General features: G+C 42.0%; 1 protein-coding gene across 1 annotated transcript in view; it reads left to right on the top strand.

Moving 5' to 3' along the window:
• Positions 1 to 8,007: 8,007 nt before the first annotated feature.
• Positions 8,008 to 14,190, top strand: part of TRPA1 (transient receptor potential cation channel subfamily A member 1) — a gene marked incomplete at its 3' end in the record, with an annotated part of 45,797 nt that continues 39,614 nt past the window's right edge. The window contains exons 1-2 of the mRNA XM_081111764.1: positions 8,008 to 8,160; positions 13,934 to 14,093. Of these exons, the coding sequence (XP_080967890.1) occupies positions 8,050 to 8,160; positions 13,934 to 14,093 (271 nt within the window). The 5' untranslated portion in view covers positions 8,008 to 8,049. The remainder of the gene's footprint in view (positions 8,161 to 13,933; positions 14,094 to 14,190) is intronic.

Here is a 14,190-nt window from a genome sequence, read left to right as displayed (position 1 = left end):
TTTTTCCTGCCAAGGGACATTTGGATATTCATAACACCGTCCAAAGGCCACACAAAATTATCAACTTAAAAATTAGCCTGCTATACTGGGTCAAATGTTCAATTTTATTTCAAAATGTACATTAAGATTTATTTTAAATGTTGTTAGATATAAACACACACACACACACACACCCTGATATTTCCCTGATGTTTTCCGAAGCAGGGAAACACATTTTAAAGAAAGGGTGATTATGTTCCCAGGCTCTCACTTCGGCCTTCATTAAAGATGAACTGGCTGTCCCCCTTTGTTTGGGTCACCTCCCAATAGGCATGATAACAGATCTGTCCAATATCCACCATGATTTGGATGAATTTTGTACCGTACTGAGCAATCGAGCAATTATAATTTGTTTTTGTTTTCTCTTACAACACAGGAGATTTATATCTGAAGGACTCCTCTCGGGCAGGAAATTTGTCAGGAAGTATCTGTTGAGCACAGTCAGGATGAATCACACTATGAAGTCTCCGTGTTGACAGAAGAGGAGAATAATCGCGTGGGCAGAGCAATGAAAGGAGGAGGTGAGCAACTTGATGCACGGAGATTAGGAAATGTTAGAACTGACACCAAGATGCTAGGGAATCTCTCAACAGTCCTTGAAAGCTGCTCACAGTCGTCGACCCTCATCCTCGCGGATGCCCCATGGATGCCCCATGGATAGCCCATGGATACCCCGCAGATACCTCATGGATGCCCCGCAGATGCCCCATGGATGCCCCATGGATGCCCCGCGGATGCCCCATGGATACCCCATTGACACCCCATGGATGCCTGAAACCAGACAGTACCAAACCCCATATACACCATGTTCTCTTCCACACCTACCCACCTATGATAAAGTGTACAGTGGGGCCTTGACTTAGGCGTGTCCCCACTAATGAGTTTTTTGAGATACCAGCTGTCTCTCGGCCGATTTTTTCCATTGAGTTGATAGAGTTAACGAGCTCCTTAACAAGCTTGGTCTCGAACGAATTAAACTCGTAACTCAAGGTCCCACTGTAATTGCTAAATTAGGCACAGTAAGAGATTAAGAAGGACAGCTAATAAAACATAATACACTGCAAGAAAAGTGACGAGCATGGCCTCAGCCCCTCAAAGCACCTCCTTAGGCTGCACTCACCCTTTCCGTGGCGAAGCCGGAGGGTAACATGCCGGCGTGAGGAGGGGAAGGAGGTGGGTGACCAGGCATCGCGACGGAGCCTTCGGGTCAGCGGGGGGACTTGCACACGAACACCTGGACGCGACCCCACAGGCCGTCCAGTAACCAAGATGGCGGAGCGCCCGCCGCGTGGACCCGCAGGCTGAAGGGACGGGTCACGTGGGGGGGGAGCGGGGAAGCAAGATATCGCGAGACTTTACCCCCCTCTCGGAAGAGCCTGCCCGGGGACACTTGCAGCTGTTTCTTTCTGGAGTTTTCCGTCCGTGTTTTCAGCCTGCGGTTGCCTGCGAGTGACTGCAGCCACCGAAAGCGAGGCCGCCGCCGGCGGACTGTCGCACACCGACCTCGGGGCGTTTCCTACCCATGTGGCCTGAACGTCCTCGTCCTACACATGCGGGAAATGAAGGGCCCGCTTCGTAAGTTGCCATGTAAATGCAATGGGATAATCACTGTGAAGCGCTGAAATGAGAGAACAAGCTCGAAACCTGGCTCCTGTGGTGATGAGTGAGTGTTGGCCATCGATGTAACAAACAGTGTCCAGTAATTACTGTAAGCATCGTGGTGACTCTGGAATGAGGCGGAAGCAGAAGGCATTCTTTGCCTTTTATTACAGTGACTCGATTAAAAAATGACTCCATGGTTCTTCCCCGAGGGTCTGTCTGATTCCCAAGAACCACAATGAAGACCTTTGGCTTCAGAAGAGCCCGAGATGCGATGTTCCGCCACCTGAAAGGCCGGCCCCAGAACGTTCTGTGTTGTTTGCGCGCCTAATGCTTCTCCTATTACTGAAATGGTCGCCTGCATAATAAATAACGCTGCTGGTAAAACCCTGATGACATGCTTTACAGTTTAATAGCATTTTTTTCCTTACGTTGTCTACTTTGTTCCTAATGTCACCCTAATGAGGCTAGTTTATTATTTCTAATTCGTGTCCAAGTGATCAGAAATTTGCAGTAATTAAATGACCAACCTAAGGTTACAAAATTGCCAGATGGCAGGTAGGGACTCAAATGTTGGTCCTCTTATTTCAAGTTCCCCGTCATTGTCTGACTTTCTGGTCTCTTAGTTTGGAAAAATCTGGTTCAGCAGAGCATTTGTGAAATCTTCTGTGGCTAAATGGTAACTTGGAAGTGGTTTTGCGGATTCCTTACTGGGCCAGTGGACCAGCTTTTGGAGCGTTCTCTATATTTGTTTTGTAATAAGGGGCTATTGTATTTACTTCATCCCTGGCGAATCCCCTCCCCCCCGCCCCCCCCCCCCAAAAAAAAACACACACCACACACAAAAAACAAACAAAGGTAAAAGACAGGTTACTTCTTTTCTTTTTCTTTGTAATAGCCCACCATAGTATACATTTAAAATAAATGCAGGTCATTCTCCACTTAAGCTTCTCATAGAATGTTTTGTGCAAAAAGAACACCATTTCAGTTTTTAAGTATACAAATGATTGTATAACCAAATATCTTTCTTAGTTGAATTTCAGAATCACTTTTATTTCTTTGGAATTTTGTTATTGCAGATAGTATAGTATTACACTTTAATTTTTATGAGTTTATTTTCTTAGTAAAACCACAATTTTCTATTCTACCATTTCCAGTTTTGCTAATTTTCTGTAAGCTGTTCCTTTTCCTTCAGGGATATTGCCCTGCACATGAAATGTTATTAAAATGTTCATTTTTGACAACTAAATAATAACTTAGCATATTATTACTCAGGATGAGGGTTTGAAAAATCCTTTCATATTCAGCAGACCTTGAAACTTTGTTGTTATAAACTCCATGTCATCTCATTTGTAGCATCATTTTCTATCATTTTGACATTGAATTATTGAAAACATGGCAAACTACAACAAATCATGTGCATTATCATCAACAAATTTCTGAACAAATTTAGGCAGAGATGAAAGTCTTCACATGGAGAAATATCAGGGTTGGAGCTTCAGTAGTTATGAACTAGAGATCTTTTTGTTGTATTCAGAATGTAGTCAGATTTTAAACTTTGCCCAATATCATTATGACAACCATTAAAATCCCTTCTATCTATAATTAAATCACTTAAACACTAAACTGTACTATTATTTATCATAATAAACATGATATTCATATTGAAACGCTTATTATTATAGATTTAAATTCTCACACTGCTCCTAGCAAGGTCACTAGTGAGATTCTAGTTTCCATATTGAAAGGGTATTTTTGGTCCCCATTTTCTTTATCATTTTTGCAGATTTTGCAGAAAAGTTAAAATTTCTAAAATTTTGAAACACTCTCATTTCATGGCTTTCTGGGTGATGGAATCTTTTCTCCTTCCTTCCTATCTGAACACACCCCACCTTTATCATTCTCTTCTCTCCTCCCCAGGAAATCAGGAACCTGGAAGTCATTCTACAGACACTGCTTTTACTCACCTCACCCTCGAATTGTCCTCCAACTTTTGTGGTGCCTATGTCCTGGAGGTCCACTAAATCCTCCATCCCTCTTTATTTCCACTGCCACGGTTCAGGACTTTCTCCTTTCTGACTTCATGATCATTATGCCATCTTTATTGATATTATTGACCCCACTCTTGGCCTACTTGGTTCATCCCCTACAGTGCTGTTGGAGGGAGCTGAAAAAAAAAAAAAAAGGAGTTTAAACCCTATAATATGGACTACCCAATTATAAAAGCATCCACAGTTCTTTCCTTCTGCTCCCTCGGATAACCCATGTTGTTGCAATTCCTTAACGTCACCATCCTCTCTCACTTCATGATTTGCCCATGCTCTTCCTTCTGTCTGTGATGATCTTGTTCGCATGCATCTTCCTTCACCGCCCCAATTTTCTCCTGGTTAGCTGCTACTCATCAAATAAGATGAGCTTTGCTTCCTTCAGGGAGCCTCCCCGGACCCATAGTTGTGGGCCCACAGCACCTGCAGAAGGGACTATCAATAAACACGCCGCCTCTTCCTCCTAAGCACTACATTTCCCGGCCCCCCTTGCAGGCCCCAAACAATACCCATCCAGCTGCTCCGGGCTTTTTCCTCTTCCATCTTATCTATGGTAGACACAGATACATGCTTATGGTATGAGACATTTGTCATGATAATTTTCTATTGGGTAACTCAATTTTGTCTCCAATTTACTGGTATATAACAGATTTAAACAAGTAAATGACAATGTTGCAATCCTTCATTTACTTTTCTTGGTATTCTGCCTTTTATTCAGTAGAAGAATGGTACAGTACTTAGTTTTCTGCAAAAGCTAGATAATTGTCTTAAGGTTACCTATTAACTATTTTGATTTGTGGCACTGGATCATCAAGAAGCCATGCAACTGAGATAAACTTGTAAGCAATAATTAAATTAGGTGATTCCTTTTCAGTAGCCAGTAATCAACTTTTAAAGCTCAAGTTATGAAAACTTAATGCTCATCCATCAATTATATTAGGTAATGTAATAAAAAAGCATAATATTGACTCTTAGAATGACACGCCCCTTGTATAATTATATGGGACTATAAAAGTGGGTGCCACCTTGCCAGTGAGAAAAGGAACAGTTCTGTGCTTGGGTATTTTTGCCTGTGTAACTTCTGAAACAGGATGTCAAATTCCATGAATGAAGGTAAGCATAATTTTTATTCAATATCCTGTAACTTTCATATTTTAAGGAATAATACACATATTTCAGAGGTTAGATGAGTCAAGGTTTCTGACATAAGGAATTAGTTTAATTATAATAAAAATTATATATCTGAATTGCCAGTTTGGGTAACCACTGTAAGGAATGTAGATTGTCATTTTATATTTGATGTGATTGAGTTTTAGTGTAACTTAATCTCATCATGAATTGGATGAAACAAAACTTTATTTCACATCTGATTCTGTTTGAACTGTTTGAGCTATGGTTGTTCAGAATTCACCGAGAGGCTTGGCAGATAGCATAGAAACAAATTTAAAATTTTGGCTATTGCTTCTAGTTAAATAATTAGAAATAAAAAAATTCTCAATGTAAAAATTAATTCTATCATAAAATTTTGGCTGTTGCTTCAGGTAAAATAGTTAGAAATAGAAATTTACAACATAAAGGTTAATTCCATCATCTGATTAAGGCATAAAATATGTACTGTTTTATAAGAACATAATACAAATAAAATAAGTATATATACCTTACTTTATCCTAAAATTTGGAATTATGTTCGCCATGACATAATGAACTCTTAGCAAGGTTTTCCTTACCCAGGAGGCCAGCTTAATTAGCTTTTTAACCATCTGACATTTTAAATAATCTTATCAGATTTGCATTTTATTAATGGCTCTGATAATCTCTCTATAGACCATGGTTGCCAAGGGCCCTGGGAATGGTGCTGTATATCAGCTGGTCTTGTGGGAGGCAGACAGGACAGTCTGCTTCAGGTTTCTCTGTAACAAAGTACGCTGCATTTCTCTGGTTCCCTGGTAGGAAAAAAGCATTTCACAGTAAAATGTGTGTGTGTATGTGTGTAATTATCTCACAATTTGTCCGTATTAACCAGAACGTTCCATGTGGGACTAAGTGTCACCAAACTAGCAACGTGGCCTGGTGAGCAGTAGAGCCTCGTGAACATCAGTTTCCTCCCTTCCTCTTGACTCAATCCTGTTGTAATGTAACTTAAATATGTTAAGACGTGCTGTATATAAAAAAATTCCCTTTCCATACAATTTAGCAGAAACAGGGTAGAATTTTAAAAAATCACCTAGGAAATAAGATAAAGCGATCTGATTAAGATCGTTGTCTGAGTACACACACCTATTTTCCTTCCCATCGGCAATCCTACGAAATGGCAAAGAATATATATATATATAAGTTTTTGTAGTTAAGAGTAAAGTCAAACTAAGGTGGGTAAACAAAATAATTCCACCAGCAGTCTAGAAATGTTAAAGACTTCTGGAAAAACTGGAAGGCAGACAGGACCAGATCTACAGAGATATAAAAATAAAGGAAAACTCCAGTTAAATACAGGCAAAGCAATGCTGAGATGGGAAGAATGATGGGGGAACCAGTGACCACAGGACACAGAGGTGGTCTGCAAGTGTTAACTGAGGAGCAGCAACAGAGAGGCTAGGAGGAAGGGCGGAGTAGGTGTCCTGGGACCCTCCTACCTGCACCCCTCTAAGGCTGAAGTTCCCTGGCCCTCAAGGTCCTCTCTCAAAGCTAAATGATGCTTGCCATTAGGGCACACCCTCTGCCAGGCTTCCAGAATGACCCCTTTCAGAACCCTCTTCATTCTCTTTTTGCCCTGGTGACCCTTTTCAGCTAAGTGTTAGGAGAAAAGCAATCGATCAAAGTAAATGGACGATAACAAATAGAAAACCTTAATATTCCTCTGAGGCATTTCCTTTTTAAAATGAGGAACTAATAGATGTAAAATGCCAGCAGACAATAGTGACTCAATGTTATTCTTTCCCCATCCCTCTCTGAATCCTTTTTTTTAGATTTTTTTTCTAAATACATTACCCACTCCAGCCTGGTAACAGCTGATGCCTGGTCTGTACTCCCTGGGTACAGATGTGATGGGAACTGCAGGTGGTCAAGCTGCATGCTGTATCCTCCACCAGCCTTCCAGCAGGACACATGGGCTGATGACTGGAGGGAACCTCAATATTCACCTTCTAAAGAATTCCAGTCCAGGGGGTGGAATTGACGGCAGCCTGTCATCTCTATTGGAAGAGTTGAGGGAACCTTCCCACTGCCTCAATAGCATCATGACCACCCTACCACCCTTGAGTTCAGCCCAGGGTAGCCCCTAAGTCAGGCAGTCCACATACTTGTATTTAGTGCTGGCTCTATGCCAGAGCCTGCATCCATGCAGACATGTGTCAGGTGCTGGAGACCACCACCTGGATATGACCACCCAGGGTCTCAAAGGGGTGCAGTGTGTCCAAATAAAAGACGGGGCCAAGTTTTCTCCTGTGCAAGGTGCAACAGCTCTGGAAGGAAGTCTGTTGCTTCCTAACCTTGTGACCTAAACACAGTGGCAACAGTTTTAGAGGTCCCACTGTCTGCACCTCAATGAAGAACTAGCCTCTCAAAGGAGAGGACACACCTTCCACTCTACACCGGCACCTATGCTGTTGATTATACAGGCAGCGCAGGCCCATGGAGATAGGCCTTTCCAACAGAGCTGATGGTAAACAGCCCTCAACTTGACTTCTTTAACCCCACAGTCATTTTATTAGCCATTCTGAAAAACCAAACCTGAAGTGTATTAGTATTGTTATCCACAGGAAATGTACCCAGAGGAAGTGGGACCTTCTATTAGAAAATAGGAATTGTTCTAAAAACTGCACCTCCAAAGAGGCTTTTAAAATGAAACAGACAAGGGAAAAACAGGCCCAATGGCTTTTAGAAACAATAAATTCTAAAAAATAGAAATCTTCCCAATGTCCCCAGTTATTATCTCATTCTCCCCCAACCCCAAGGTTGTTGGGTAGGGCGTGTGTGGGGTGGGGGCTTAGTGTTTTTACTAGCTAGATCCACCCTGACCTGACACCTAGACTAGGGTGGGGGTGGAGGTGGGGAGGGGAGGGACAGGAAATAGGCGCTTTCCGCCTAAAGTGGTGAGTGAGCCCTGGGGATACTCGGTGCGCCGCCCCCGCACCCCCCATCTCCGCGCGCGGGGCCAGGAGGTCACCCCACACCCCTTCTCCTTCCTGCACTACAAGTAGCTGAGGCCCGAGCGCTCCTCGCAGAAGCTCCCGGCCTCGCGCGGAGCAAGTTTTCCACGTCCCGGGACTGCCCGGCGGACCCGCCTCCCGGCGCCGGCGGCTCACCGCGCTCTGTCGCCCCAGGTGCCCGCGCGCAGCAGCTGCAGCAGGTGGCGTCCGGGGTGGGGACCATGAGGCGCAACCTGAGGAGGATGCTGCGCACGGGGGCGAAGAAGGAGCCCCAGGGCGTGGTCTACCAGGGCGTGGAGGACGACATGGACGACTCCAAGGACTCCTTTAAGGTACCCTGGGCGATCGGCGGGCGGGCGTGTGCGGTGTCGCCAGACCGTGCTTTGTAGGTTTTATTTCAGACTGAAGAGCTAAATGGCTGTACCTGGAAGTCGGATTTCCCGAAGTGCCTTGGCGGTGGGAAGCATTCTTGTCCCGCGCAGTAAAACGGAGAAACCAGCACCTGAGGGAAGCATTACAGGACTCATAGAGAATCCGGGGGGGGGGGGGGCAGGATAGGCTCTGCGGGGAGGAAGGCCCTTTGAAGATGGGTAGGTGGTCCACGGGGTCCCAAGGACTGGGTGGGGCTTCTGTTGCTTAAGCTGTTCCGTGGCTTCTGCTCTGAAGGCAGCATGAGCTACCGCCACCCTCCGATCGTGCAGTCTGAGGGTGGAGGCTCAAGCGCTCAGAGACCCACCCCTGAGTTTCCTCAGCTTGTCAGCAGGGGGAAGGGTCTCTTTTCAGACGTTAATACATCTTTACAAATGCCTCTCAAACCCTCCCGCCCCCCCCCCCCACACACACATACACACAAACCCCTTTCCGCAATGGAATCATATTAACAGTTCCTGTGCATTTGGGGGGAGGGTGCTTATTCAGATACACACTTTACAAAAGTGGGATGTCACAGAGGCTTGCACTTTTATTTACTCACAAAATACATTTCAGAATGCTTTTCACATCAGCACCTGGAGAGGCGCCTCACAATTTTTAGCAGCGTTGTAGTATTCCCTTCTCTGGATGCATCACGATGTATTTAGCCAGTTCTGCATCCCGTAGACACTTGGGCTGTGTCTGGTTTTGTTTTGTTTTGTTATTTCATATGATGATTGAATGTATCTGCGAAGGGAGATGTGGCTTTGTCTGTCTGTCTACTGGTACCATAGTGGGCATGTTTGTATGTTAAAGTCCTAGCAGGATCAAGAGGTATGTATAACTTTCATTTTGGTATAAATTAAATTGACAAAAAATCCCTCTAAACAGGCGGCAGGAATTGATACGTGTGTGTGAGCCAGGAATTAATACTTACCAATTGATACTCACGTGTGTGAGAGCCAGGAATTGATACTTACCAATTGATACTCACGTGTGTGAGAGCCAGACATGTAGAGTAAATCACATAACCCCACAAACCAGGCCTCCCAAGCTGAGTCTATTGGCACATCCACACGGAATACTATCTTCCTCCTCAATAGTAACAGGTCTTAATGTATTTAATATAGTTAATGAAGAGTTGAGCATTTAGGATTCATGTAATAAACGTTAGGTTGAAATAAGTAAAACAAAATCTTCTAAAATTTTGATCTTGTGATTTTTGCTTCATGGCCTTTTGGCTTCATCCCTACTACGGAGGTCATGAGCAAATTTCCAGCATTAGAATAGTGTATCTGGAACTAATTTTATGGGACAGGGAAAAATTACAAAAAAATTGGAAAAATCACACCAGAAATACTTCCTTGGCGTACCTAAGTCAAGTAGTGCCATTTGTGTTGTGTTGGAAGCCACATTAAAACTTACAGAGGGAGGGAGGGCTTTATATATTTTATTTTATGACCTGTAGCAATTCCAGATCATTCCGTAGAAATCTTAATGGTGAGAAGAATTAGAGATCAATACATATAACACTCGTCATAGATCTGAACTCTAAGGATTTCCTGATTAAAAAGATACTGTGTACCATATTTTCTCTAGCGCACACACTATCTCAGGAATACTAACAAAACTGAAGGAGGGCAGAAACCTCACAAGATGAGAAATGTGGATAAGACCATCTGGCTTATACCTTTGTCCTTTCCCGATGACTTTTCTTCAAGAATTAATATTTGCCCTAGCTGGTTTGGCTCAGTACATAGAGCCCTAGCTGCAGGGTCTGCGGTTCTATTCTGTCTGGTCAAGGGCACATGATGCCCAGTAGGGGGCATGCAGGAGGCAGCCAATCAATGATTCTCTCTCATCATTGATATTTATATCTCTCTCTCTCCCTCTCCCTTCCTCTCTGAAATCAATAAAATATATATTTTTAAAAAGAGTTAATATTTTAGCATTTGACTGTCCATTTGTTATAATCTCTCACCTTAGCTTCCCTATTTTTGTCCCACTTATGTGCACTCCATTAAAGTAACCTAAAACAGATGTCTTTGATCTGTTTTAAAGAATTTGCTTCTTTAAAGGTGATCTAGTCTATTATGTTCTGTGTGTAGTTATATAATGTGACATACAAAACTACACAGAATGGATATATAATCATTGGTCTAAATCACAATTTTGGCTTATTCCAGAACTTTCTTTAAGAAATCCTTCCAAGGCTGACTTGTCATGTACTGTTCAGACTGACCATTCAGCGCCTCTGATGAGCATGTATAAAGTATTTTGATGTGCTTGTGCCATTGTGAACTCAGCAGTTCCTTGGCAGCATCTGAACCACATACTTGTTCCCAAGAGTGTTTAACTGGGTTGATCGCTAAACAGACCTATAAATGGCTCTTCCTGGCTCTGTGGGGTGGGAAATGTGGTCCCTTTATTATCAGTGAAAGGACATATCAAACTCAGGTGCTAAAATACTTCCAGACGGACTTAGGTAAACACTTGTTTGATAGGGTAAGACCTTGAGAATACTTATTTCTGTAAGAAGCCCATTTTTAAACTTAGTTCTGAATATGTGGACATGGTTGGATACCCCTTGTCATATGCATCCACTAAAGGTATATGAAGCTTATGTAGAATTGTGTAATTGAAAATTCAGTGACACATCTCCATTTAAGGGCCTACCATCGAAGAGTGACTCCTTAGGTACTACTCTGTGTTAATGGAGCAAAAATCAAAGATCAAAATTTTAAGAGATTTTTATTTTATTTTTTAAAATATATTTTTACTAGTGCCCCAGTGCATGGATTCGTGCACATTGAAAGGCAATTACTTAGAAGGTGGCCGGCAGGGTGGGACTGGGTTAGATGGGCCAGACACACCCTGGAGCCAACCTCCTGCAGTCCCTTTCTGGCTGGCCACACCTGGGGTGGCACGCAGCTCGAAGGGCATCTGAAGAGTGAGTGGGATCCCTTCGGCAGATGGGGTCCCTCGGCCTGGCCTGGCCCAAACCGGCTGTCCGACATCCCCTGAGGGGTCCCAGATTGGGAGAGGGTGGTTCTCCAGTAATGTACCCCAGAATCGGGCTCCCTCCTCTCTAGTTCTGGGGTGCATCATCCAAGAACCACTGCTGCCAACTGACTGCAGCTCAGCAGCTCCTGCGTTGAGCATTTGCCCCTGGTGGTCAGTGCACGTCATAGCTACTGGCCAGTCAGACAGTTGCTTAGCCTTTTATATATATGGATTGATTTTAGAGGGGAAGGGAGAGGGAGGGAGAGATAGAAACATCAATGATGAGAGATAATCATTGATTGGTTGCCTCCTGCACACCCTACACTGGGGATCAAGCCCACAATCTGGGCATGTGCCCTGACCGGGAATCGAACCCTAATCTCCTGATTCAGAGGTCAATGCTCAACCACTGAGCAACACCAGCCGGGCAAGATTTTATTTTATTTATTTCAACCTGATATTTATTATATGAATTCAAAGTGCTCAAGTCTTTATTAACTGTATTAAAAATACATTAAGCACATTAAGACTTTATTTTAGTTCATGATAGTTTTTAATTTTAATAGTGGGAAATGTTCTGGTCATCTGTTAGAAACGAATCACGGGTTTTGACCCTATATTGCCATGTGTCAAATGTGACCTGTCATAGCCAAAAGTAGAATTAAAGCAAGTGCCTGCCTGGATCATTTGGGGAGGTTTCTGCATTTTTAGAAAATAGTCATTTTGTAGTGGGTTCCATGAAAAGCTACTGTCTTGTAGAACATTTTATTTCTGGTTCATATGATGAAATATTTGCTAAGAAATAGCTTTGGAAAAAATCAATCAAATGTATTGCTTGGGCACATATTTCCAAAGCTTGAAGGAACACTGAGAAAAAAAATCTTAGTTTCTATATTGTCACAGGACAGGAAGGAGGTTCAATTAATTTTTCCAATTGTTTTTTTTTAAGTCTCTAGGGAATTGAAATTCACCAAGTAGTCTAAGGGAAGTTCTAATGTGTCTAATAGTCCACATTGCATCACCTAATGTGTTTTCTTTCCTTCCTCCCTTTTTCTGGAAAAATTATTTACATATGAAAATAAGTATACAAATTATTTACAACATGGAAAATAAGTATACAAATGTGTAGTATACCTTTAGCATAGACAGTATTAGAAAAGAACTAGAGTTTTTTCAAACATTTTTTTGGCCTCAGAACCAAAACAGATATTAAGAATTTTCAAAGAGTTAAATAGAGAAATAGATTGTCTGTTAATGTAGATATTAATAAGGGATGCATTAATTTTAGGAAGAACATTACATGCTCTTTGATCATATTTATAAATTTAAATTATAATGCAAGGTAGCCTCATAGAAGTAAGTTTATGATATGAAAGCTGTTTTAAAATTGTAATTGCTATAGGAACATTACTAACATTGAATACAATGATTTTTAAGGATTTATTTACTTTTTAGTAAGCTAATTCTATGCATGTCATGAGCTTTTCAAGAAAAAGACCTATCTGGGAATTTTTCTTCACATCTTGTGAGAATGAATCAAACTCAGAATGTCCACACTGTTGCCTTAAAATTTCACAAGGAGGAAACAAAGTCACCTGTGATAAATCATTTTTAGTCCAGTCATAATAAAGAATATAAAAAGCATGACGAAAAATAAGTGTTAGAAAAAAATGACATATTCAAAAAAGCTCTTGCTCTTCCCCGGACATCATTGGACGTGAACATGTGTTTGGAATTCCACATTCACAGGCCAGGGTCAGCAGCCAATGATGCCAGAACGTCCTGAGCCTACTCTACAAAGTCCCCTCTGAGGCTCCATAATATCTTATTATATAATGGATATTATTATATCCATTGTACGAGGGTGGTTTTGACCTCAGCTTCTAGTGTATGTTGATTTTTAGCATCCATCATTCAGCCAAAATATATATTCCAGGCATCTCCTGTTCAAGTTCTGCATTTGCCACTTTCTGTGCCTCTGGGCAAGTGACGTGTCCTCGCAATGCCCTGATATCGAGTCCTACGTAAATGCAAATAACACTAACTCTTCCCGGGTGCAGAGAGCGCCAAGGAGGTGAGCCTGACATGATTTGGCCGCAATAGGACCCCAGTGGTAGGAATGCTCGTTCCCAGGTGCGAGTGGAAGCCATTCTAGACTACTGACCACGTGAGTGACATGGCAATGCTCCAGGACTCTAGCTCTGGTATGTAAGAAGGGAAACATTGGATGGGAATTGGCTGTAGGCGTGAAGGCCAATGACAGGATAGCAATTTAGATTCCTGGACTTCATTCTTGCATTCATGAAAAAAAATTTATCTCACCAAAACCCCTTTTGCTGTAGTTTACATTTTCACCTGGCAGGGAGAATTCCTCTATAGCGTCGCTATCCTTCTTATTTCTCAGATCACACCCCTTACATTTGCTTCAAAACTTTTTCTCGAAACCTTTATTTCTATGATATATACACATTTATAATCTGAAAATAAAATCAGTTTCTTAAGGTACTTATCAATGTTTAGGCATTTGCTTGCACTTTCTTTATCTCTGTGAACATTTTGTGTTCTTCAAAAAATTTATCTATTGTAAGCATAATAAATAGTTTTGGGTGATAATAACTTTTAACGATAAACTTATATTAATAAAGTTTACATATGCTTGTTTGAAGTGAAATTTTTTTAATATCCTTCTAGGTGGTTTTTGAAGGAAACGCAAATGAATTACAAAGCTGTCTGAAGAAACCAAAGAAGCCACACAAATATGATGATGTGAACGCCTCCCCTTTGCATTATGCCGCAGAAGAAGGTGACATTGGGCTGATGGAGATGATCATCAATGACTCCTCTTGTGAAGGTAACAAAATGTTACAGTGCCTGCTCCCTATCCATTATCCCATTAGGTTCATTGAAAAAAGTGCTGAGAAGTTACTCTGAAGGTGGACTAGTTTAAA

The sequence above is a fragment of the Myotis nattereri genome (assembly GCF_964212035.1).
Source record: "Myotis nattereri genome assembly, chromosome: 17".
In the NCBI taxonomy this organism is placed as follows: Eukaryota; Metazoa; Chordata; class Mammalia; order Chiroptera; family Vespertilionidae; genus Myotis; species Myotis nattereri.
This window is presented reverse-complemented; position numbering and strand designations above follow the sequence as displayed.